Raw genomic sequence first — 25,471 nt, 5'->3', positions numbered from 1 at the left:
CTCCCCCAGTCATCTTCTCAGTCACGTGACATTGTGTAGAACCAAAATGGCAGCTGTTGTATTTTGACGTATAAAAGCTAGCTACTTTTCTTTTTGTTTCATTCTTGTTAGTAAATAAGCAAACGAGAGACTTTTTTGGAGGAACCGTATCTTCACACCCTCCGTAATACCAGTTGTCCTAGTTTTTATCTTGGAAGACAATCAGGACTGACACATATTTTGTTGAACGAGTTAGACTATGCATATTTAGTTCTGATACTGGCTAGCTAGCTGGCTCTGGCTGGCTCACATTAAAGCTGCTGAAAGTGAAACAGCTAACTTGGCTGCGATGGAGGAGTTGAGCGCAGATGAGGTAAGGTGACAATGGGGGAAAAAAACGCTCATAATGAGTATCAAAAAAAATGCGTTGTTTTATTTTGCCAGCGTGCAAAGCTCCGATTAATTGAATTGTGTTCTTTTCTCCCGGAGCTCATTAGAAACGGTGTAGAAACCTGCTAGGTTAGCCGACTCGCTGCTGAAGCTACATTGAGGCTAGCACAGTCTGAATCGAAGAAAAGCGATAAAATCACACAATTAGCCCAGCACCGGTGTGCACAAGTGCGTGTTGCCCATTCCGACCCGCACCATATGTAATGGAAGTAGTCAGATTAAAAGTAAATGTATTCGCAGTTTAATTGTGGGTCGTTTATTTCTGTCTCCGATGCTAAAGGGTTTTTTTTTCTGCCACAGCACAATGCTAACTAGCTAACGTAAAGTGCACAAGCTGGCCCATGGATAACAGTCTTCAGCATAGTAAAACAAACAAATTCACACATGTTTAATTGTTTTCACGTGACTGATGTATTATCTGCATTATATTTAGATAATAAGAGGTTTCGTTTCATTTTGTCCACTGGTTTAATTGTCACTTCTTTCCTGCGGAGAGCTATTTGACAGTTGCTAATGTTGTTTTGCTAACAGACAAAAAATTAGCCTGCGAGACGACTCAGCATAAAAAACACACCGAGCCACCATTGTGCAACTACGGTGGGCCAAGTGTGTGTGTGTGTGGCCCCTGAGCTGTTTTCCATTAACCACTACAAAATGTTTCACTGCATGTTTATTCTGTTGTTACATTGTTCCTGTAATCGACCACAGCCGACAGTGCTGCTGATTTACTGAAGCGGAGGTGATCAGCTGCTTGCTTCATTAATTGTCACATCTGATTTTGTTTATAATTGTAGGTTATATCTTATCCAGTATACAAGGCCCAACTTTCATAGCTAAAAATGTTAATTAAATCCGATCACTGCTTTAATTATGTGGCTGTTGTCTAGCGTTAATGATCAACAACTTTTATTATCATGTCCAGTCAGATTGTGCCATTCACTTGGCCAAAGAAAAAATAATTGAGGCTTATTATTTAAAGGCAAATATCAATTTCAAGTTCAACAGTACTTTTACAATGCACGCTCATTTGGCTTTAATGTGGGATGTTTTGGTCTTCCAGTAAATATGCAAATCTTTTGGTGTATTCACACTAGATTCGTCGAAGGCGATTGGCACGACTGGCAGGGGGACAGACATCACAGCCCAGTACCCCGCTCAGCACACCCCTGACATCCCCTCAGAGAGAAACTCCCCCTGGACCCCTCCCTGGACCCTCAGGTGCCGCATCCCAGCCCCTGCCACCAGCTGCCTCTCAATCATTGGGGTTAAATGTCCACAGTGGTACCCCTGCCACATCCCCAATGGGCACTTCTGGTAAGAACTGAATAAGATCTCCAATTTTTTTGCATGCATTTTTCCAGTTTAAGTAATTACAGCAAAAGAGGCTTATAGCAAAAATGTTGTGATTTAGGTTTGATGTTAACAACTGGTCAGGATACAGTCAGTTTTTAATAGTTGTCCACTTAGAAGTGTTTATTTAAAACTCTTTATTTGTGATTGAAGTCTAATCACATCACCCTTTAAAATGGGGCTACAATACATTGCCTCTAAGGCTAGGAAGATAAACAAACTTTGTTGTTTGGTTTGAGCCTAACAGTGAAAGGGACCTTTATATACATTTTGACGTAGACCTTGAATGACATCTCCACAAACAAAAGCGGATTGTTTTCATCATCATTTGTATCCCTGTTTGACACAAGGTTTGGGCCTGGGTACAGAGATGGAATAGTGGTAGTGAAATGTGGTAGAGTTGGAATATGACGCTATCTTCTAGGGATCGAAGTTCCAATGGTATTATTAAAGACATTTGAGTTTTGTGAATAATTCCTTTTAATCAGACAGTGCATGCAATGTTTATTTGACCTGATTGTTGTGAAATATATGATTGTTGTGCAAGTGGAGAAAAATTGATCTAAGCCTTCTACATGCCGTAAGATTTTGGGTGTTCAGCTTTCCGTCCTCATTTGTAGTAGCAGTTGTAGTAATCTGGGTTCATAAAGATATGGTAGACCATAATAATCTGAAAAACATCAATCTGTGCAATTGCTTACCCAGTGTGGTTACAGAATTTGATCTTCCAGAAACAATAGTCCTGGAATCAAATATAGAACTTTAGATGGCTACTCAATCCTACAAACATTTTTTTCTGCCTGGTGGGTACATAATAGTCTTGGAATTTCTTTTGTGATTTGATGCAATATAAATGGATAAAACAACCGGTTATTCAAATAAACTAAAGCATTTCTAAATGTATTGGGATTTTTCAAGTTGAACTTAATTTAAAATACTTGAGCTGGCACAAACAGCCCCACAGCAACGCTGCAGCAGTTAAGCAAGGCTCCTAAGTAGGCATTGTCACCTAGGGGTTAGACTTTCTTTTAGTGCCTGTGGGCATGAAAGTCTACTAATTATCTTGGAAATGGTAGAATATTATCGCTTGAAACAATATTATTAAAACAAGTCTTATAAAAAAGTATGTTATTATCTTATGATCACTCCAGCTTTCGTTCAAACCGGTTATGCACAGATTAAATGTACTTGAGAAAATGAAACTAAAAAAAGCATCCAATGGAAAGTCCCAAAGCACCGTCTTGTGAATACCTTAAGACTCTATTATTATATATTATTTTATAATGTTTATTTTTTGGGGCTTTTTATGCCTTTATTTAGAGATGGGACAGTGGCTAGTCAGAAATTAGGTAGAGAGAGAGTGGGGAATGACATGCCTATAACTTCCGTACATGAGGCGCGTGAACTAACCACTAGGCTACCGGTTCCTCAAAGACTCTTTGTCATTCATGCTACAAAATTGTGTACATGCAACACAATTAAAGGCTCACTTTATGTTTATCCTTTGTTTACACAATTTAAACAGAGGCATAATATCATTATCTGCATATTAGGAAATGACCGACTGAAAACCAAGGCTGGACAGGCTGCAAGTTACAACCCCATTTCCTAAAAAGTTGGGACGCTGTCTAAATTTTTTCAAAAACAATGACATTTCTCAGTTTCAACATTTGATCTGTTGTCCTTGTGCATTTTAAATCAAAATGGGGTTTTATTGTTTTGTGAATAATCACATTCTGTTTCACTTTGCGTTTTCAATTTTAAACAATGTCGAAACTATTAAGCAATGGGGGTTGTTAGAAACTTAAATAAAATGTATTCTTTTTTTTTTTTTTTTAAAGACAATTAGAAGACACCATGTGAACCTCACATCCTCTGATAGGTCTCTCAAAATCTGGCAACTAGTATGCAAAAAATATAGCAGTCTCAATTTTCAGAAAAATTTCAAGCTAAAACAGAAAAGAATGCATTCTAGCTCAGATCCAAATCAACAAATACCAGCTATTCCAGAACCATTTAGAAATAAAGCTTATTTGGGACTTGAATCAAAACATTAAGACACATTCATGACACATGAGATATTTATGTGTCTAAGGTGCTAAGTGTTGTTTTTGATTTTGCAGGGGTGGCATATGGTAGTCAGAGCAGTGAGGGTGTGAGCTCCCTCTCCAGCTCCCCCTCCAACAGCCTGGAGACTCAGTCCCAGAGCTTGTCCCGATCGCAGAGCATGGACATTGACACTGCCTCCTGTGAAAAGAGGTAAGAGTTTTATTTTGTGCTATTGCTAACTGCCCTGTTCAAAAGCCTTTAAACCCACATAATGATATTTGGTAACTATGAAATCTGTGTTTTAATTTTTAAAGTCCTCTCCTAAGTGGGTTTAAAAGGTACTGCATTTTTTTTTATTCCATCATAGAAAAGAGAGGCTGTGAGCAGTTTAACTTATATCTATGAAACTAATTCCGGTGGTGACAAGTTTTGATTTTTCAGAAATTTAGAAGTTATAGTGCGTAATAAGACAGCCATATGTCTTGCTCTTATGGGATCTGAATGTATAGTTTGTTGTGTAACAGTTGAGACACAATGTCAAACTTCACTGTACCATTAAAGTTTGAACATGAACATGAACTGCTTTGGTTAAAGAGATTTGCTAAGCGCTGCTCCTTTCTATCTTTTTCCAGCATGTCCCAGGTGGATGTTGACTCAGGGATCGAGAACATGGAGGTAGAGGACAGCGATCGAAGGGAGAAGAGGAACTTGACTGAAAAGGTTAACAGTAGAACATCAGTCATAAAAGAAAGCCTAAGACCGTGTTAACACTGGACTTCTTCTTTCAGCGCCTTTTGAGCGCTTATGTGCGAGTGTTCTGTAACCTTAACGGGATCTAGCGTACGGTGCAACCGTGCCGGAGCCGGCAGGAGCACGACGCATCAATTTAGCACAGAAAAGAACAAACGGAACAGGAAGTCAGACACCGATACAACATTAAAACATCCGGTTTATTTTCAGAATAAGAATCTCCGTTTTGATGGTTCAGAAAAACGACCATTTATGTGTTTATAAGGTTTGTATTGAGTTTTATACCACGAACATCGTATTATCTTGTGCTTTCGCGAGTGAATCTGTAACATTACCGCGGAAATTCCTTTGTCTCCGTACTCCAGCTGTCCGGCTGTGCTCTCCGTGCTGTAGACTGAGAACGCAGCCGGTAGGTATTGACGGATGAGGGTGCACGGACCAGTAACGGACCGAAGCGGACACGCAATGCACACATATCTGGTGAAAGTTTGCCGTTTTTGGGTGCATGACATCTTTTTGGACACCGGTAACTAGGGATGTAGGTTACTAATCGTCCTGATTGGTCAGCTGTCAGAAAGGCGCTTGACGTCACCCAGCGCTTTTCTGAAAAGTTTAAATAATTCAACTGAAAAAGGTGTCGGGCACAGCGCTTTTTGAAAAGGCGTCCGCTTTTTTAAAAAGGCGTCATCCTTTTTCCTTTTTCCATAGGCTTGTATGTAAAAGATGCGCTGGCAGTTGAAAAATGAAGTCAAGTGTGAACACGGCCTTAAATCCTTATTACTTTGGTCTCATGACTTTCATTTAATTTAATACCCATGTTAAGAACAAGTGAGTCTTTAAATGAGTGAACATTAGGTGAGTGAGTCTCATGATATTTTCAACATGATGATTGGGGATTTTCCTGTAATGCTATTTTTTAGTTTCATTTTCATTAAGTACACATCATTGGTGCATACATGTCTTTATAGGCCACTAATGTGACATTGAGACCATGATGCGAATTGTGAGACTAATAGTAATGTTTGTCCAGGAAGTATTTCATCTGTAAATGACTGTAGATTATGAACAGACCTTCACTGTTCTTCACCTCAGGACATGTCGGCAAACTCGGATGTCTCAGAAGAACAGGCTCTGCAGCTCATCTGTAAGATCCTCCGTGTATCGTGGAAGGAGCAGGATAGAGATGTCATCTTTCTCCCTTCACTGGCTGCAGAGTTCCACCAGAACCCTAAAGATGGTATGTCACTGTGTAAACTGAGTCTGACATCCTACTCAGCTGTATGACCCCCCCCCCCCCCCCCCCCCTGTAAAAAAAAATCAAAGTTTTGTCTATAGCTGATTGTTTTTTTTCATTTCATAGTTTTGATTTTATTCTCTCTTTTTTTCGTCTTCCAAAGTATACTCCGACTTCAAAGACCTGATCGGTCAGATCCTCATGGAAGTCTTAATGATGTCCACACAGTCTCGTGTCCAAAACCCCTTTGCTAGCTTAACCGCCACCTCTCAGCCAATTGCAGCAGCCAAATCCCCCGACCACCGTCTGACACTGGTGCCGCCCTCCAGTCAAGGTGGCAGCCCCATGGGCCCCAGTGCAGGATCCTTTGGAGCCAGCTCTCTTTCCAGGCAAGTACCCTGTCTCACTATTATGAGCTCCAGCAGTGTAACTCCTATAGACGTATCAAGGCACTGGAAGCATCTACACCCCTCCTGCCATGCTTTTTTGTCTTGTTTTTCTGATTTTTCTTGAAACATCTCTACCTTCGAGATATGTTTTCCCACTCATTGTCTAAATGTTGTTCACAGTCTGTATGGGTGTGGTAGTCCTCACACGATGGCTTTGGATGCATCCAAGACGTCCTCTGCATCTCTCCCCACCCCATCTACACCTTCTATCCCACAGTTCATTGTTCCTCCTAGCCCACCTGCAATTGCCCCTCCAAGACAAACTCTCAACCCACCATCTGCCCCCATGCCCATCTCTCAGCGTTATAGGCCTTACTCTGTCAGCTCTCCCTGGGGCACTTCTTCCCCTTCCAGCCCTGGTCACAGAGGCTTTAGTTTCTTTGGACCCTCTCCAGGCCCTGCAGGGCTCGCTGTACCTCCCAACACCCCAGTTCCTGTGCCACCACCAAGCCCCCAGTCCCTTTCTTTGAGCTCACCTAGGGCTCACAACCCTCCCTCCACCCCCACCTCTCCTGCAGTGCCCCCTTCTCCCAGATCACATACTCATCAGACTGCCTTTGCTGCAAGGATTCCACCATCTAGGTATCTCCCCTGCTGTTGGCATGTCAGTGTGCGGTGCTTACGCAACCAAACCTGCTAAAATGTTAACATTTAGTGAACCACCAGTTTTAAGTTTGTGTGCATGCCAAGAGTTTAAAACCTTATCTATGGCCGGCCTCCTTTTGTTTATTTAGACTTCTGTACATTCTGTAGGTACTGACACAAACAGTAGTTAATTCGACTGGGTTAGATTTAGAATAGTCTAAAAGTTAGCGAACCTGATACTTCAGTGTTTTTATGTTTTAAAATATAAAGTCTGCTTAACATTTACAAATGGTGATTAAAATTTAGAAAATATAAATGTGTGAAATAAAACATTCTAAACTCTTTATATTTTCAATTAATTTTTAAAATTGATCACATGACATTAAATGGAACTTGCTAACTACTAACAGGCATTCTAGTTTGTTTATCTAAAGTATTAATGCTGCTTTTTGCTAACATGTATAATTAAAAAAAAATATGACCTTTTAGAAAAAAGATATTAGTTCTAGTGTGTCATGATTTATAGGTGCTGCAAAGAAGATGTATGAACATATAACATCTGGCTTATGCCTCTTTGCATTGGCTTGTGTGAGACCAGTTGTAGGACTGAATGTGACTCTCAGCTAAAAGAAAATTACTGACAGTGTGTAAAAGTTTCAGACAAAAAAGCACAAAAAGTAGTCTTAAAGCAAGCATGCAACCCATCAGCATCGTTTACTTAGTGCTTCCCTCTGCCATGTCCTCTGTCCTTGTGATCACATTTATCTTCTCTTTTCACTCCCATTCTGTCTTCCCTTGCTTGCAAAACCTTTCCTCCTTTTTTTTTTTTTTTTTCTTTCCCTCACTCTTGTTGTCTGTTTCTCGCCATGTTAGCCCCTTGTCGTCCCTATTCTTTGCCCTCTCTGACATGTCTCAGGACAGCAGTGATGAAGAATCTGAGGAGGAGGATTTTGCACGGGTTCAGTTTGGGTCCAGGTACACCGCTGCACGGTGTGTGCGTTTGTGTTTGCTTGCTCAGATAAGACCCCACTGCATGATCCAGTGGGCCCTGAAGGCTTAGCACTAACTGCGCACAACCACACCAGGGAAGAGCGGAGAAAAACAAACATGTTGGCTCTGCAAACTTAAAGAGTGCTTTGGCTGTTTGGGTCATCAGAGGCTCAGATATGAGGTCTCATTACTATAACTTTTAGTATAAATATTGTATAAAAAGTATACAATTTGTTTTCCACTTCATAGAATAAATCCACTTCTATTGATTTTCATGACTGCCAGAGTTACTCAAACCTTGGATTTCCTGTATTTTGAATGACATTTGCCAACCTTGCAGTCCCTGTATATTGCCTGGAGTTGAATAAGTAATATAACTGAATACGGGTTTTTTTTTTTAAATGCCTTTTACGTCTTAAAAGAATGATCCTTTACCCTGAATGAATGTTAAAACTGAAGCCTATGGTTGATTGATCTGTTACTAATTCAACACTTGCACATTATTATTATTAGATTAGATAGTGGAGCCTGACTCCCTTCTCAATGGATTTTTGATTTGCTGCATAGTTAAATGAAATCCGACTGTGTTTGCGACAGCAAAAGAGGTCTTATTTAGTTTGGTTCCACTTGCATCTCATCTTTACACAAGAAAAAGAAAGCCATAGCTCGAGTAACATTTTGGTATCTAACATTGTAATGTGTTTTGTTGACTTCATTTGAAGCTTTAAGATGAATTATAACCCACTAAAGAGATGATGTTCCTTCATTGCCTGTGTTGAGGGTTTGGCGTGCTTGAAGCAGCTAACACACAGGTTTTGTGTAAAACAGCTAAACACTAACAGCATCTTAAACTCCTGTCAACCCCTTAGTCAGAAAATGGTGGCAGTCTGAGTCCTAATTTAGCTTCAAAAACTTGAAAATGACTCTTGAATAATTTACATTTCATATTTTTGCTTATGATGCTGCAATGCAATCCCTAATTATTTATAGTTTGTTTCTTTCAGGACCCTTGAGAGTGGGTTTGTGTTTGTTAACCATACCTTCATGACTTTGTTTGATCCTAACAATGTATCTTTCAGTGTGCTGCTGTGGTTTGTCTTTTAATGACATCCTCTCTGTCCTTGTTTCTGTTTTTTACCTTCTTGTGTGTAGTCTTGGTGCATGTGGAGGGTCGATGTCCTGTGACTCAACCAGTGACCGCTTCACTATTGAAACTTGCAAAGAGACAGAGATGCTGAACTACCTCATTGAGCGTTTTGACAGTGTTGGCATGGAGGAGAGAAAAGCCCCCAAGGTAAAGGTCTGATGAAAGCTTTGATATTATAATGATTCTACTTATAGTTTCAACTAAAAAATATATTTTCAGCTTTACCCACCATGTCTTAATCAAAAATGTCCAGAGGAACAGTGTGTACTTTAGAGACTAGCTGCAGGCCAGATGGTCTGCAGAAGAGCTAAGATTTTCTTGTCAAAGAGCGCTGTGATTCAACGGAGAGAATTTCTGTGAAAATTGCAGCTTACATTTTAATCGCACCTCTAATAATTTTCTCTCCTCTCTTAAACCTTTCCGTATCTTTCAGATGTGTAGCCAACCGAATGTCAGCCAGCTTCTCAGCAACATTCGCTCTCAGTGTATTTCCAATGTGGCCCTGGTCCTGCAAGGCACACTGACCCAGCCACGGTATGAAACACACCGCACACTGTGACAAATTTTGGGTCTTTTTTTTTTTTGTGTCATTGTGTTTGTGTTATGTTCTGTTTCTTTTCCATTTGAGTCTGTGTCTCCATAGCAACTACTCTTTCACTTCAATTGCAGTAACATTATTTATATAACACACAATACTTCTCTGTCCTCTACATGTAGGAGTCCTCTGGAGCAGTCTTTGCTTGTACCCTACATGCTGTGCCGGAACCTTCCTTATGGCTTCATTCAGGAGCTGGTGCGCATTACCCACCAGGAGGAAGAGGTGTTTAGACAGGTGGGATTGCAATACTTTAAAAATCATTGATTTTGCTGTGAGCTGGAAGCGCATTTCAAAAAGTTGTTATGGTACTGATGCATATTGTGTTTCAGATCTTCATCCCCATCCTGCATGGACTTGCTCTTGCAGTGAAAGAATGTTCCTTTGACAGTGACAACTTTAAATTCCCTCTTATGGTAAGGAAATGTTTTCCTAGCGTGTCTTATACTGTTGTTAAAGGAAGGAGATGAAGACTTAATCTAGACAATAAAGGGGGATGTACAGTGCAGCAGGCCATGATGAGGTCCTGTTACTGCAGACTGTCAGAGAACCTGTCTACTCAGTAGACAGAGCTCCAGTTGTACAGTACAAGTAGCGGAACTTACCAGACATGCAACATCATTGTGTTGCTTCCCTTCTAAGATGATGATGATTTTATAATGACTTTTAAAGTCATATCCAATAATCTTGTGTCAAGCGCTGGTTGATACACACCAGTCATGCCAGCATAAACAATGATTGAAATAGTAATATCCAGTTTGGGGTTTGATATATTCAATTAGTTTATTTTCAGAGACTTCAACATGGGAGTGTGTTACAGGATACATTTAGATATCATTTTTCAGTAAATACTCCCCTGATTATCAAAAAGTCCCACTCTTGCAATTATTGCTTCAGCAGAAGTTAAGTTGAATGCTGTCCAATGCATTTGACCTACAAACAGAACATGTCAGTTTAAGGCCAAATTAAAGCATTGACTAATTTGTGTTTTGTTTGTACAGGCATTAGCTGAGCTTTGTGAAATCAAGTTCGGGAAGACTCACCCAGTTTGCAGTTTGGTGAGTATACAACTGAATGACCACAGCTACATTTATCTTTCTACATTTAACAAAGCAATTTATATTTAAAGCCAAATTACCAAAAGTGAACATTCTATCAAGTATTTCTTTGAATTGCGTGACCTTCAGTCTGGCTTTTATAATTCAGGTTATATCAGCATGGCCCGTTGACATCAGCATAGAACAATTTGCTTTGCTTATTTTATTCATGACTATTAATCTTCGTCTTCTTACACAGTGCCAAAGACATGACATGAGTCTTTTCTGTAACATAGAAATCTGAGTTCCTTGTAGTGAATTATTTGAATCATTTGCTTGTTAACCGTGTTCTTATAACTTATTTTCTTTTAAGGTGTGCGACTCTCAGAGTAGATGTCACACCAGCCTCTCAAACCTAAACAAAGCTGTCCCATCACCAAACTAATTCCCCTCTTCCACCAACCCTCCCTTAGTGTCCCGACGTCATCAGCTGTTTCTATACTAATCTCCATTCAGATATGCAGCTCAAAAATAATTTTGTTCTTATTTCTTTGGAGTAATTCAGACTGAAAAAAAGTCTTATCTCCGGTTTGGCTCTCCTTGAATTGTACTCTTGCAACAAAACTCTGCCATTATGCCTCTACTAACAGCGTCCCTGAGTAGGCGGGGCCATCTCTCTTCCCTTACATGGTGGTAGGCCAACGATTGGACAGAAAGGGGTTCATGTGAATGAAACATGTTTGAGCCTCTAAACGAAACATAAACAAGCTGAAGGAAGCGCCATATTAACAAGCCCAGAGGGAGTTTGAATTCATTCTTTTTTTTTTCGAAAGGCATTACTCACTGATATATTTAGTCTGGATATATTTGATACCTGCTTTATTAATGTTACATATTATACCTTTAATTTCAAAACCCCTGCCTATTTATTTAAGACTTCGCGTTTAAAGGGGTAAGCAGGCAGGAATACACCAAACCTACTCGCTTTCACTGTATTTTTACCTTTGTGTTAAATGTTTGTGAATGGATGACAAAAGAACCTGTCTACCCTGTACAACAAACATCTGTCATGGCTCTTCTGCGCAGGCAACGACGCTGCCTCTCTGGTGTACCAAGCCTCTGAGCCCTGGCTGTGGAAGAGAGATCCAGAGACTGTCCTACTTAGGCGCTTTCTTCAGCCTCTCTGTGTTTGCTGAGGATGATGTGAGTTTAAAATCAGTTAAATAATTAACATAACTCAGAAACACTGGGTAGTGCAATGTATTTCCACAATTTAAGATCCTGCAAAGTATTATGTAATAATCCTGAGAGATTAAAAAAAAAAAAGAGACAATCTTTACTGGTTGAACTTACTCTGTTCTTTCTCTTAAGGCCAAAGTAGGAGACAAGTATTTCTCTGGGCCAGCTATCACTATCGAGAACACACGAGTTGTCAGCCAATCATTGCAGCATTACCTGGAGTCTGCAAGGGTGAGTCCTGGCATCACGACTTTTCTCAAAAGCTGTCCTTGGTTTATAGAATAATAGTTTAAAATTGTGTGTTATGTTGTTGTTTTCTTTAGGGTGACTTGTTTAAAATTCTTCATAACATCCTGCTAAATGGAGAAACCAGAGAGTCAGCTCTTAATTACATGGCAGCTTTAGTCAACTACAATGTGAAGAAAGCTCAGATGCAGGTAAGTTGTTTTGATCAAATAATAAAAATTAATTCTTGTCAGACAGTGCATCACAAAGAACAGAATACACTCTCAAATAGATTCTTTGATATTTAAGATGTATTGCAAAAGCTAAAAAGTACATTTCTTTTTGCAATTTGTCTTAATTCACCCCTTCTTCTCCTAGACGGATGATAAGCTGGTGTCTGCAGACGGCTTCATGCTCAACTTCTTATGGGTGCTGCAACAGCTGAGCATGAAGATCAAGCTGGAGACAGTGGACCCCTACTACATTTTCCATCCACGGTGTCGCCTGGTTGTTAGCTCGGAGGAAACTCGTCTGAAAGCCACCATGGAGGAGCTCAAGTGCTGGATAACTGAACTGCGTAAGTTGACATAAATAAAAACACAGCTTTGTGATCATGACCACTGTTCTGTTACTATAGAAACGCTTTGTGCGTGAAGTCTGAAATGATTTGCTGGTATTTTCTGTTCATTTTAGTCAGTGCAAGTCAATTTACACCACACAGAGCTTCCACTTTGGGGAATCTGTTAATTGCATGAAAAGGATCCATTTTGCCACACTTGAGTTTCCTGACACCCGAGACATGTGATAACTCAATTTAATATTCAATTAACCCGCTGATGCTAATTGATTGATTAGGATTAATCTACAGAGAAATAACAGCTACACATGCTGTGCTTTTGTACATTTGTGTTGTATGTTTTCATTTGAAGTAAATCATAAGAAATTATACACTAAACAACCGATGTGATGCTAACAAGTGTTTTATTTAGGAAGAAAGGCTGACATTTAGCTCTGATACCAATCAATGCTGCTGACTGATGATATGTGTTTGTGTCTTCTGGATATAAATAAAAACATATTTTAATACATTTCTTTGTTTACATGGATAGACGAAGACCCTACTAAGTTCTCAGAGCCCAAGTTCCCTACAGAGTGCTTCTTCTTGACGCTGCACACCCACCACTTGTCCATCCTACCTGGCTGCAGACGCTACATTCGCAGGTTGCGAGCCATACGAGAACTAAATAGGTACGCGCACACACACACACACTCTCTTACACACACATGCTCAACTACTCAAAGCATGCTTTAAGTGTCTTCTTATTGCCGTTTTTTTCCCAAATTAGGACTGTAGAGGAGCTGAAGAATAGTGAAAACCAATGGAAAGATTCTCCCCTGGCTAGTAGACACAGAGAGATGCTCAAGCGATGCAAAACCCAGCTTAAGGTGAGTTTAACATCCCTGTAGATGCAAAATGGTGTCTCCCCTTGATGATCAAACCTTAAACACTAATTATAAGGCACAGACCTGCTTCTGTTCACCGCCCGGTATAATCTGTCTAGAATGACAGATTATATTTACAGAGATGTGATCTCTACCATGTGTGACTTTGTCCTGTCAGAAACTGGTGCGAGCCAAAGCTTGTGCTGACGTGGGCCTTCTGGATGAAAACCTGCTCCGCAGATGTCTGCAGTTCTACAGCACTGTCATTCAGCTCATTCTCCGCATGGTGGATTCTGCCTACCCCAAGTGAGTCACCCTTTGCTGACTGAACATGTTAACTTTTCTCTTATAGTGAAGTAAAAGAAACAGATTTGTCATCACTCAGTCTTAATACACAGTTTTTGTTTGTTTAACTTTCATGAAAAATATTCTATATTAACACATACTGGCAATGTTGTTATTTTTTGCTTTCCCAGCATTATGCTGCCACTGAACCCTGAGATTCCCAAAAGCTTTGCTGCTCTGCCTGAGTTCTACATTGAAGATGTGGCCGAGTTTCTCCTTTTTGTCGTGCAGTAAGTGTATCATTTTGTCTTGAGCTTGTCTTACCAAATAATTAGAGTAATGGTCACACAGTTACGTTTGTGCTTAAAAGAAACAAAACCTGTCGAATAAGAAATAAAACAAGGTTAAAATAGCTGGGACACAAAGTAGCAGATATTCAACACACAAAATGAGTTCATTTGTGCTATAAATAAATATCTGCATGCCACTTCCTCCCTCCCATCTAGGTACTCCCCCCAGGTTTTATATGAGCCCTGTGTACAGGACATTGTCACCTTCTTGGTGGTGTTCATCTGCAGCCAGAACTACATCAGGAACCCCTACCTTATTGCCAAGTTGGTGGAGGTGCTGTTTGTAACCAACCCTGCTGTACAGCCTCGTACTCAAAGATTCTCTGAAATGATGGAGAACCACCCGTTGTCTATCAAACAGCTGGTCCCTGCCCTCATGAAATTCTACACTGGTGGGTCTAATGGAAATGTTAGCTATTATTATTGTCAATGTGGTAACATCTAGATTGTAAACCTTCAAAAGTAGATGTTTCTTTTATAGCACATATATTATAACATAAACTGGCACATGCATATTCTTTCTTGATTTGTACTTTGAACTCCAAATTGTCTTCTCTGTTCAGATGTTGAGCATACCGGCGCCACCAGCGAGTTCTACGATAAGTTCACTATAAGGTACCATATCAGCACTATTTTCAAGAGTCTTTGGCAGAACCTGGCCCACCATGGCACCTTCATGGAGGAATTCAAGTGAGTTTTCATTTGAGAAACTCTTTAACTCGTACAAAAATGTAGTTTTAAATCAGTGCCTGTCCGTCTTTGTTCCATTCTAACCTGAACTACTCTTCAATCTTGTTTCTCGCTCATTCCCCTCTAGTTCTGGCAAGCAGTTTGTGCGCTACATCAACATGCTGATAAACGACACCACCTTCTTGTTAGACGAGAGCCTCGAGTCCCTGAAGCGTATCCACGAGGTTCAAGAAGAGATGAAAAACAAAGAGCAGTGGGAACAGTTGCCCAGGGTCAGTGTGCTCAGCCTCATAGGGACCTGGTTTCTATTAACTAGTTATTACATGCTGTCAGACAATTGTAATTAAGCTTCATTACTTCTAGCATAAGCACACAATTGAAAATGTATACATCTAAAAGAAGAAAGGTCCAAATCACTGTTCCAATTCTCAAAAAAGAGAGGGATGAAATTTGCTGAAACAAAGACAAAATCTTTGGGCTGAGCGTTGAAAACTTTGCAGAAGGTGATTTTTTTTTTTTTTGCAGAATATAAAAGAATAGCATTGTCTGTGTTTCAAACTTTCAGGAGCAGCAGCAGAGCCGGCAGTCTCAGCTGACTCAGGATGAGCGGGTGTCTCGCTCTTATTTGGCCCTGGCTACAGAGACGGTTGAAATGTTTCACATACTCACCAAGCAGGTCCAGAAGCCTTTCCTCAGGCCTGTGAGTATCGCTGCCCCCATGGTTCATTAAAAAAAAAAAAAAAATGTCTACTGTTTAAATAGAGCCTACAATTTAACATATTGTAGGCAGTATGGGTGATAATGCACTCAAAATTAAATTACAAAAACAAAGGTACAAATTACATTTTCTTGAAAATGTGCATTCTGAACCATATAAACCCTTCTGAACAACCCCGTCTTTCTCTTGCAGGAACTTGGGCCTCGTTTAGCTGCCATGCTGAACTTTAACCTTCAGCAGCTCTGCGGGCCCAAGTGTCGCGATCTGAAGGTGGAGAACCCGGAGAAGTATGGCTTTGAGCCCAAGAAGCTCCTAGACCAGCTAACTGACATCTACCTGCAACTAGACTGTGCCCGCTTTGCTAAGGCTATTGCAGATGACCAGGTTTGTTCTGAAGTTTCCAGTTAATATACTTAGACTCTGATGACGAAAACCTAAGTGGGAATTTAATATTAAGAATATTGGTCATGAGTAAGAGCCACAAGCAGTCGTGGTAGATCATGGAAGTCGTGGTAGAAATGCCTTAAGCAATCGCCATGACTCTCCTATTGTACTTGGTGAATGCAATACAGAGTTTGAACCAGGGTTCACCCTAACCATCAAAGCTCACATTACTATTTATGAAAACCCCTCGTCTCCTCAGATAAATCAAGCAGAAAGCAGTGAGGGACCAAATACAGTAGAGTATTTCATTGCAATGTGGGAACTAGGAAGTGAAAGCTTCAAGTGATTACAGCAACCTGCTGTATGTTAAAGTAGTACTGCATGCTTTATTTTGTAATATGATGTGAAGTTATTGAGGTTAAGCCTCGCATACATCTACTTGATTGCACATTTCTGTTTCAATCACTTGTGATATCCCAGTGATATTTTCTGATCTTTTATACATATTGTAATGTTTGGAGTGTGTATGAGGAGTTGTGTATTGGCTGTTGTCTGTATACACATTGCTGTGCTTTTCTACTGAAAACTTTATTGAAGCTTCCTAATAAAAATCCCTTTTTTTTGTCTTGCAGCGGTCGTACAGCCGCGAGCTCTTTGAAGAGGTGATATCAAAGATGAGGAAGGCTGGTATTAAGTCCTCAATTGCCATTGAGAAATTCAAGCTGCTTTTGGAGAAGGTGGAGGAAATAGTCGCCAAGAACTCCCAGTCTGAAATGGACTACAGTGACGCACCTGACGAGTTCAAAGGTGGGTGAACGGGGGTTTTGTTCTCACTGTGTTACTGGAGCATACCTGCAATTTCTAAACCTTTTTATGCCGCTTGGTTCAATAAGTGCTGCAACTTCTTCGTGCAGAGATAGTAATTTTCTGTATACTTCTATACCAATAGTATTTTATTACAAGGTCCAGAAGCATGTCTACTATACATATTTACATTTCTTAAGTCACTAAAACTGGATGTCTAAGCCTATATAGACAATTACTTCAAACTTCAGGTCCTCTTTTAGATAATAATGTAGGATAGCAAACACAAAAAATAAAAAGTTTTATAATTTAAATATAGTATGGTAACTATTTTTTACTTATTTATTTAGTGAATTAGTCACTATAGTATTTCATCATGGTTACCTTACCCACATCTAGTTAATTGCTGAACTTTAGCCCAAAGCAGAGGAAGTCCCTTGCTTGGAAATCTGGTATGACCTCAGGTCAGCCTGTGCAGACAGACAGAATCGTCATCCTCTGTTGCTGTTGAATTCCAGACATTTGAAGGGGATTTTGAAGTTCATAAAGGTCATATAGACAGCTTAGAGCAAGGCTATCCTATAACCACAGACTTAATATAATCTAGTAAGAGAACATGGCCCACATACCTCCTTTGATTTCCTGATATGCTAGCCAGCCCACCACAGTTGATGGAAGTGTGCCATACAGGAGGCTCGAATATCAGCTTTCTATGTGGTTCAAATCTCCCACGACAGGTTTTATTTTTGTAACACACAAGTCCTACTGTAACAACCTTGTGACATTTCAATATAGGGCATACTAAATCACAAAGTCTTATCAAGTATTTATTGGATATTTTCTTTACTGCTGTTTTGATAGGTGCAGCAATATAGCTGTCCTATAAAGCACATTACCTTTTTGGGGGGAACGTGTTGAACAAGTTTGATGAATACATGCCATGCATCATAATTTCCTTTAAAGGATTAATGAAGAATCTACATGTATAGTTTACATCTTTTATCATTCTAACAAAAATGTACTTTGTTTGAACTACGTTTAACCTTTTTTTTATTTTATTTGATCAATTCTTAATTCAATCACAGTTGCAAAAGCCAGATGATAGATAAAGCTAGAGGCATACTTTTTGTTTTTAATATTTGATACTGTTCTGTCTCCAAACCAAAGGAGCATCAAGTTGTTGGGCAAGGACATTTGTTTTGAAAGTAGGATATGATGAAAGTGGCTTTCTATATTATGCAAGAAAAGAGTTACTGCTGGTGAAACTCACTTTATGTGAAACATAGATGTGTGTTACTAGAATTATCTGTTGAAGCTTGGTGTTGATTTTTTTTCAAAAATGTTTTGGTTTTTGAGTTTAAATGCAAGTGTGGCTTTGATATAACAGACCCTCTCATGGACACACTGATGACCGACCCTGTGATTCTGCCTTCGGGGAACATAATGGACCGATCCATCATCTTGCGCCACCTCCTCAACTCCCCCACTGATCCCTTCAACAGGCAGCCGCTCACAGAGAGCATGCTGGAGTCAGGTAACTCCACTAGTGATGTTTTTTTTAACACATTAATACAAGTAAGGATATTCTGTTCAAGATAGGCACAAAAACTGCTAAAAGCATTTCTTTACTATGAAGAGCAAAGCAAATTTTTGTTATTAAAGTCAAGTTAGTCTATACAACCTTAATGTCCTATAAAATGGCTTCCTGTTATGTGTCAGTGTCGCCTAATAACCCTCTTATCCTTTCACAGTCCCTGAATTAAAAGAGAGGATCCATACCTGGATGAGAGAGAAACAAGGCGGACGTCTTGTCTAAGGGCCCTTCTCTACCAGCATCTGCCCTGCTAACCATCATCAAGAGATTTGCCCAGAACACCTGAATTCAGTGTCACTACAACAAATGACAAGCAACAACATTTTGAATGGGGAAAAAAGGAGACCTGATTTGATTTTTATTCGCATTTACCCTTTTTGTCTCAAACCATTATCATGGTTCTAAAAACAAAATATAATAAAGTTAAGACTTTTAAGTTTTTCTTTCTCATGAGTTTGTGTATATATAACAAAATATATACATATATTTAACTAGAGTTGGTAAATGCATTATAATGCTGCAAGTTTCCACCACCAACGGGTTTACCAGCGAGGTGCATTCACTTCATTGATCATTTTCCTTAATGGTTCTCATTTTGTTTTTTAATACTGTGTATGTTCATCAAACACTTAAAAGGGAGAGGGAAGGGTCATACATTTGGGAGAGTGCGGGTGGGTTCGGATACATTTATTAGCCCTAATTTTAATTATCAAGACTGTGAGAATTATGAACTTGAGTCCACGTAATGTATGCTGGTGTCCCAGAAGTAATGGATGCACAGTTTGTGCTCGTAGACTAAGTTCAGACTTGGGAATATCCATTAAGGATGTAGCTAAATGTATAACTAACCTTAATGTCAGCTTAATTTTGAGTACAGTAGGAAGATAAGCAGTGGTTTTCCAGAATACAGTATGTTCGGTTGTTCATTTTAAGTCACATTTTCCCTGCTGACTTTGATAGACTGAATTTACTTCTTGTGTGTGTGCATGGCCTCAAGTGCAGACTCTCCTAAGCGCCTCATGGACAAATTCACCCTCTTTAGGCAGAGTGGAAGGAACATGAGAGAATGTAGCATGACCACAAGTAACACCTATGTAGGAGCACACCATTAAAAGTTTGCTCTTCAGAATCACTGACATCTCACCTCAAATGGTCTCTTTCAAATGGCACTGTACCTAACCTGACCTTGCTGACCTTAACTGTACAGGAAATTAATCCTTTATCCCCACACCTGTTTTGGAAGCTAGGATTTTGAACTGAAATAAATGATGATGCACATTATTTTCAACACTCGTCACTGTTTTTTCCCCAGATTGAAGCCTCCTTTAGTGTTTTTTACCCTGCCTAACGTTTATTGGGGGTTATGTTTATTTGACTTAGAGAAAAGCACCACAGAGAAAATGCCAGTGACTAAAAACATACTAAAAGATTTTCCTGCAGCAGTTCTTTAAGTGAAGAGGGTGAACATCAGCAATCCTGCTGACTTGTTATAAACATTTAAAATTAAAATAAATATGCAATCAAGTCACACTGAAAAGTGAAAATAAAGACTTTCAGGTTTAGTTAAGATTTAATGAGCCGTCATTTTATCTTGGCACTTACAATTATGATGGAGCAGATGTAAGATACACTGGTTCCTGGTAGAACACCTTTGGGATGTGGTTTCCCAACAGCTGAAGTTTAGTCATTCTACTGTAATTGTTATACTAATGGATTAAACTTGGCAACTGTCCTGAGAGTATTGGCAATGTTTTGAATACAATAAGGGTAAATTAGTACATTGTTTCTGTTGAGAAGCAGTGTATCCCATAGAAAAATGATTGTGTTGTAAGTACTGACACTTCACATTTTCTGTACACCATGAAAAAATACCCCCCAAAAATATGTGTAACCTCTAAGATAAATACATTCAACCCACTAAAAAAAACAGAAATTGTGTTTGCTGGTGTGCTTTATTGAATATTTTTTTGAGACATAAGTTGTTGAAATGAACTGTGCCGTCTATGTGTTTGACACTTGGAGATGATACATGTCCCGTTTCTCGCTAGACGGCGCTCTTTGCGATGACCGGCGTTGCGGTGCGGGGAGCGGTGGGTAGAAATCCTGCAGTGTGGCGTCACGATCGAAAAAAAAAAAAAAAATGACCCCACCCACTTCCGATGCTGAGGATCACCATTTGCTGCGTGGTACATTAGTCACCGATATCTCTTCGCTGATTGGTCCGTCGTGCTGTCGGTCAGCGAGGCCGCGAGGCAGTTGACGTAATCTCTTCGGTAAATCAAGGCTATCTATCAATTCTTCTTTTCGCTTGTGTGCAGAGAGACATCCACCTTGTATCTCCACTGGAAAATAACCTCATCAAAGAGTCACAGCTTTATTCGGCGGAGGATACCGCTATGATGGGTGTTTATCACGAAAGCGGACTTAATTACAGTTTTCGTGCTCGTGGATTTAGATAAAAAAAACAAAAAAAAAACAACACATCTTAACGCCCGCGAGCTAACGTCACTTCTATCCTCTGCATGTTTTGATCTTGACGAGTGTCTTCAGACGTGAGTAAACCATGAAATAACACCATTTGTATTTGTATTGTTAATGTTTGCTATGCACCGGGTTGGTGTTATGCATCCCAGGCAGAAGTGTCTGGTAAGCAGTTCTCTGGAAGCTAACATGTAGTCACAGACGTGCCAATGTCTTGCAGCCTATTTCTCCGTTTTGTAGTCCTGGTAGTATGCTATTACAGCTTTACGATTAAACTCCTACTTCGTTCGTGAATTGGGATACAAAATATACATTTCATTTATTTATTTAGTGGTTATATCCGTCAGAGAAACTGAAGTGACAGCAGGGGGCATTTCACGGCGGCTTGAAGCTAACTCACAAGTACTGACTAATATATTTAAGAATCCGCTTTTAAATATTTCATTTGAAAGGTGTTATGTTGGATTCCCCAAACCCTTCAGTGCAGGTTACATACATACGGTACATAGCGTCGAGTCTGTGCTGCTAAAATAAGCATGCAAGTCCTCCCTGCACACTTCACAACACACAGCAGTAGAGGATTAGCCTACTTCCTTCATAACGTTGCAAATTTAATTTTAAAAACGAAATGTTTAAGCTCTAAGTGGTCACTGTTAGATACCGCACATAGGCCCCGCTCACTGTCCCACTGAAGCCTACACAAAATTGGGAAGATAGAATTTCATGGGCGTATGCTTTAGCAAGTATGGCTGACTGCAAGGGCATGGAAAAACGTCAGATGCTGGGCATATGTAGTCAGCGGACGCGGGATGTGTGGATTGAATTTACAGTGAAACACACAGCAAATTTATTTATTAAATGAGAAGTAATGTGTCATTTATGCAGCCAAATTAGTCCATGCATGTTCATATTAAATTTAACAAAGAGCTTGTTTTACATGAACTACAGAATTATACATGAGGTAAATGACCTCAAATTGTTTATTACTGTTGATGTCTAAGTGGCTGCAGTTTACAAAAAAACTTAAGCTTCAGTGGTTTTGGTCGGCCATATTTGTTGTAGGCTGTTATGACCTGAAATAGGGAGGGGTTGTGCTTTCAATTGTGTTTGTGTTACATTTTGTGATGATGGGTTCTGCACTATTTCTGAGTGGCATTTTTTGTTTTATTTACGATGGAAAGAAAAGCTTTGAATGCTAGATATTACTTTTGCAACCATGCCATTTTCCCATGTTTACTTTAGGAAGGACATTAAAGGAAGCTTACCTGGAGCCTAAACTGCAAACATGTCTGGGGCGTCTGTAAAAGTCGCCGTCCGTGTACGGCCCTTCAACTCAAGGGAGATGAGCAAGGACTCCAAATGTATCATTCAGATGCAAGGGAACACTACAAGTAAGTACTCTGCTTGAACGCAGACACACACACATTAAGCCATTTCATTTTGAATTTGTTCAGGCTTCTCTGCTTAGGAAAGTTTGGTATACCACACATGCTCCTGCTTGATTTTCCATCGGGGGTCTTGGCTTAGAACAGTAGAATGGGCGCACTGAATAGGCGACGGTTGGGGACAAACAGCCTGAAAGAGAATAAAAGGCTTACAGAGTGAAATTCCTCCTCCTCTGAAGGGGCCTGCATGCCTTGGGAGACTTTGTGTGAGAAACGCTGAGTTGGATCATACTGGGAGACCCAGGGGTCGCCACACAGCATGGCCTGTGTATTCATCAAGGCTTTATCACACAGTTGGTGGTTTTAGAATGCATTTGATATTACAATGTAGTTTATGATTATGTTATCTCTTACTCTACACAAACAGTTTGTAAAAGTTATGGCGAGGAGTAAATCATTTACATGTGTAACTGCTTTTCATTTTACAGTACATCGCGGGGTAAAACTGAAGATGTAACGCCAAAGTTGATAAGGCCTTCTGACATTAAACAAATCAGTTTACATTTTTGATATGTTGCAGTGTCAGCAGATGAGTCTAACATTAAACAACATATTATTGGGACCAGTATTGTATAGATGCATTTAAAATGCTTCCCAAAACTTAAATTATGTGTGGAGGTTTTGCAGCTTCTCGTCTTAGTCACTGTTGGCTTTGCATGTGTGAAAGATATATGAAAATGGGGCTTCAAAATGATTTTAAATGTAAATGCTTATGGGCAGATCTATGAACTTAAAATCCCCACTAAAATAAGACTTTGTACATCTAACTCTTGGAACGTGTCATGTAAAAATAGTCACGTAATCGTTGAATCATTTTGCACATTGATGAATCATTGTGCGAAAAACTATACAAAGTGTTTATGGAAATCTGTGATGAACCCACATTTCAGTTGTAATTTTGGAATATGTAAGAATATTTATATGACAGGATAGATGTAGCAAAGCAAGAGGAGAAGACCTGGATGTGGTTTGCAGTCTTGTGATTCAACCTGCCCTCTTGTGACTGTGAGTCATCAGGTGGTGTAAAGTGCTATGCTAGCAGCCTCCTTACTCATGGCTGTGCTCTGCCCCATTTAAACTGGCAGGTGAACACAGTCTCCATGACAGTAGCATGTACTTTTGAATGGAACAGTTACAAGACAGCTTGTTAAGTCAGAAACCTGTTCTTCCAGCACATTCACTCAGTTGGTTTGAGTTTTGTCTGTCAGTCTTACTGGGTTCATTAGACTAAGCCTTTATGCATCTTCCATAAGATCCAGGCTCACTTCCCTTTATCTCTCAAACTCTACCAAAGAGAAGCTTTGTATCAAATCCTCAGTTCTTTTACTCCATATCCTCCAGTTTTCACTATGCCAATGTCACTTGGAGGTGCTGGAGGGTGACTCTTGGTTTGTAGCAGAACTGCAGAGGAATATGCAGTGTTTTTGGGGGGTGAGTGTGTAAACGAAGGAGAGGAGGAGGAGGAGGCTGCAGTACTGCCTACTCTACCTCCTATCACATGGGCAGATTGCAGAGCTGAAAGGGAGGCTGGCAGGAGGCCATACTCTCCCTTCATCAGGACTTCATTGCAGATGGTATGCTGAGAATGCTCTCTTATTTGGCCCTTGAGAGGTTAAACAGTACCTAGATGCTCTAACCTGCACAGATTCTTACACACAGTTAAAATTATTTGACATGCAGTGTGACATTCTAACCATTCTGCAGTTGTGGTTTCCTGGTTTCCCAGTTTCCTAGAACTTTTCACAATTTGTCCCACAGTCGGTTATATTTTGTCTTTAAAATCTAATAGATGTCAAAGACATGATGACTGTCTCCTCAGTGTTTAAATGGATGGCAAAACGTTTTTTTAAATGATTGTGAATTTAATGGCAAATTGCATCCTTATTTGGATCTTCAGTGCTCTCTTTAATGCATTGCAATATGATCCATTTTCATACTAGTTGCATGTAATTTACAAAAAACACAAAAACAGAAATCCAACCAAGAGTCATCACAACTTTATTTTCTCATCCTAAAATAATTTGTCTTATGAGTGGCTACAAAATGTTCCCTGGGGTTTTACCTCTCTCAGATTTATAATCATACATTCCCATTTCAACATTTCTTTTTACAACCACAGAAGTACAAGAACCTCCACAGAATATTTTCAAACTACTTTTATTACATCCGATGATTTAACTTTTTAGTTGAAAGGATACTCACATTGAATACTTTGGTCAAATGTTGTTTAAAAAGCTGATTCAATCTGAATCAGTGTCGTAGTGCTAGCATGAAATAAAGTGCACGATCCCTTTTGGATTTCTATTTTAAAATGTCTGTGGTGAAAGAAGTAGTTGGACTGAGAGCTGCTTTTCAGAAACGGGATGTTTTATGGTCGTGCTTGGTCAGCTTGTAGGTGTTTGGCAGATGTGTGTATGAGGCCATGACACTCCCCTTATTGTTGTAACTCACTCAAGGGCATTATGTGTCTGTGTGCATGTGTGTCAACAGCTCAGAGAAAGAGAGAGCTTGGGGGCAAAGGCAGGATATGCTGTCTCCCTCCCTCTCTCTCTCTCTCTCTCTCTCTCTCTATCCCACTTTCACCATGGACGGAGGGTTGTCAAGGATAGGGTGCAGGCAGAGGGGCAGCAAATTGATTATCCAGTGTGCAGGAAATGTGTCCAAGGCCTCTGCAGGCAGGCTGGAAACAAGCGAAGCCCCTTTTCAGTCGAAGCTCTTAAACATACCAGAGCTAATGTAATTATAAAGGGGTGACGCGATGGGCCATTGCATCAGTTAGTGTTGGTGCTCCAAATGTTGAATAACGCCAGGGCACCCAAATCCTGCCTTCATTAGGGCCCTGATGTGTTCTCTGTCTTGTTATGTAACATGTGCGTTATGTTCCCCCAGTGAGCAGCAACTCGTGTATGTTTGGCCAAAGATGGATGATGGATGGATCTGATATGTTAGAGCGTTTTATTCAATGAAGTGGAAAATGCCTGTGTCCAGATTTTCTGCATGATAATTTTTCTGCAAGATTGTAAATGTCCTGTGATATAGGAGCAGCTGTTGTTACATATTATCCCCTGAGCTAAAAGTAAACAGACTGACAAATTGATAGAACAAACAAAAGGTCAATTTATCAATTAGACCTTTGCCTTTCAGATACAATTTTGCTGAGGGTCCAATCAGGGTGAGCTAAGTGGATGTCGACCTTAC

General features: G+C 39.9%; 2 protein-coding genes across 15 annotated transcripts in view; both read left to right on the top strand.

The window, feature by feature from the left end:
- Positions 1–50: 50 nt before the first annotated feature.
- Positions 51–19,628, top strand: ube4b (ubiquitination factor E4B, UFD2 homolog (S. cerevisiae)). Of its 4 annotated transcripts, none has more exons than XM_061058741.1 (29): positions 51–352; positions 1,524–1,743; positions 3,903–4,038; positions 4,461–4,548; positions 5,671–5,815; positions 5,976–6,201; positions 6,382–6,843; positions 7,720–7,821; positions 8,989–9,130; positions 9,417–9,517; positions 9,701–9,815; positions 9,911–9,994; positions 10,580–10,636; positions 11,702–11,818; positions 11,987–12,085; positions 12,178–12,291; positions 12,458–12,656; positions 13,189–13,327; positions 13,426–13,525; positions 13,701–13,828; positions 13,999–14,097; positions 14,314–14,549; positions 14,721–14,847; positions 14,975–15,119; positions 15,413–15,547; positions 15,758–15,949; positions 16,582–16,756; positions 18,141–18,287; positions 18,505–19,628. In XM_061058741.1, the coding sequence occupies exons 1-29, from the start codon at positions 329–331 to the stop codon at positions 18,567–18,569; spliced, it is 4,119 nt and encodes a 1,372-aa protein (XP_060914724.1). In that variant the 5' UTR covers positions 51–328; the 3' UTR covers positions 18,570–19,628. The 4 variants fall into 4 exon arrangements, with proteins under 4 accessions (XP_060914724.1, XP_060914723.1, XP_060914725.1 ...); XM_061058740.1 differs by having other exon boundaries at positions 8,989–9,136; XM_061058742.1 differs by lacking the exons at positions 6,382–6,843; positions 7,720–7,821 and having other exon boundaries at positions 55–352; positions 8,989–9,136.
- A 1,026-nt stretch (positions 19,629–20,654) lies between these two features.
- The window catches only part of kif1b (kinesin family member 1B), a 58,678-nt gene continuing 53,861 nt past the window's right edge, over positions 20,655–25,471 (top strand). For 5 of the 11 annotated variants that reach the window (XM_061056734.1, XM_061056732.1, XM_061056733.1 and 2 more), the window contains exons 1-2: positions 20,656–20,899; positions 22,071–22,219. In XM_061056734.1, the coding sequence (XP_060912717.1) occupies positions 22,114–22,219 (106 nt within the window). In that variant the 5' untranslated portion in view covers positions 20,656–20,899; positions 22,071–22,113. Of the gene's footprint in view, positions 20,900–22,070; positions 22,220–25,471 lie in introns of all 11 variants that reach the window. The other 6 variants (XM_061056729.1, XM_061056731.1, XM_061056728.1 and 3 more) reach the window with 3 other exon arrangements.

The sequence above is a fragment of the Labrus mixtus genome, chromosome 15 (genome assembly GCF_963584025.1).
Source record: "Labrus mixtus chromosome 15, fLabMix1.1, whole genome shotgun sequence".
In the NCBI taxonomy this organism is placed as follows: Eukaryota; Metazoa; Chordata; class Actinopteri; order Labriformes; family Labridae; genus Labrus; species Labrus mixtus.
Note: the sequence above shows the minus strand (reverse complement) of the source record. Positions and strands in the feature narration are given on the sequence as shown.

What these genes read in the sequence shown, in the direction of transcription:
- ube4b (XM_061058740.1), top strand. Translation starts at nt 329, where the DNA reads ATGGAGGAGTTGAGCGCAGATGAG. An exon ending in ATCCCCAATGGGCACTTCTG is followed by an intron (nt 1,744 to 3,902) that starts GTAAGAACTGAA and finishes TTGATTTTGCAG; the next exon opens with GGGTGGCATATGGTAGTCAG. An exon ending in AGAGGAACTTGACTGAAAAG is followed by an intron (nt 4,549 to 5,670) that starts GTTAACAGTAGA and finishes TCTTCACCTCAG; the next exon opens with GACATGTCGGCAAACTCGGA.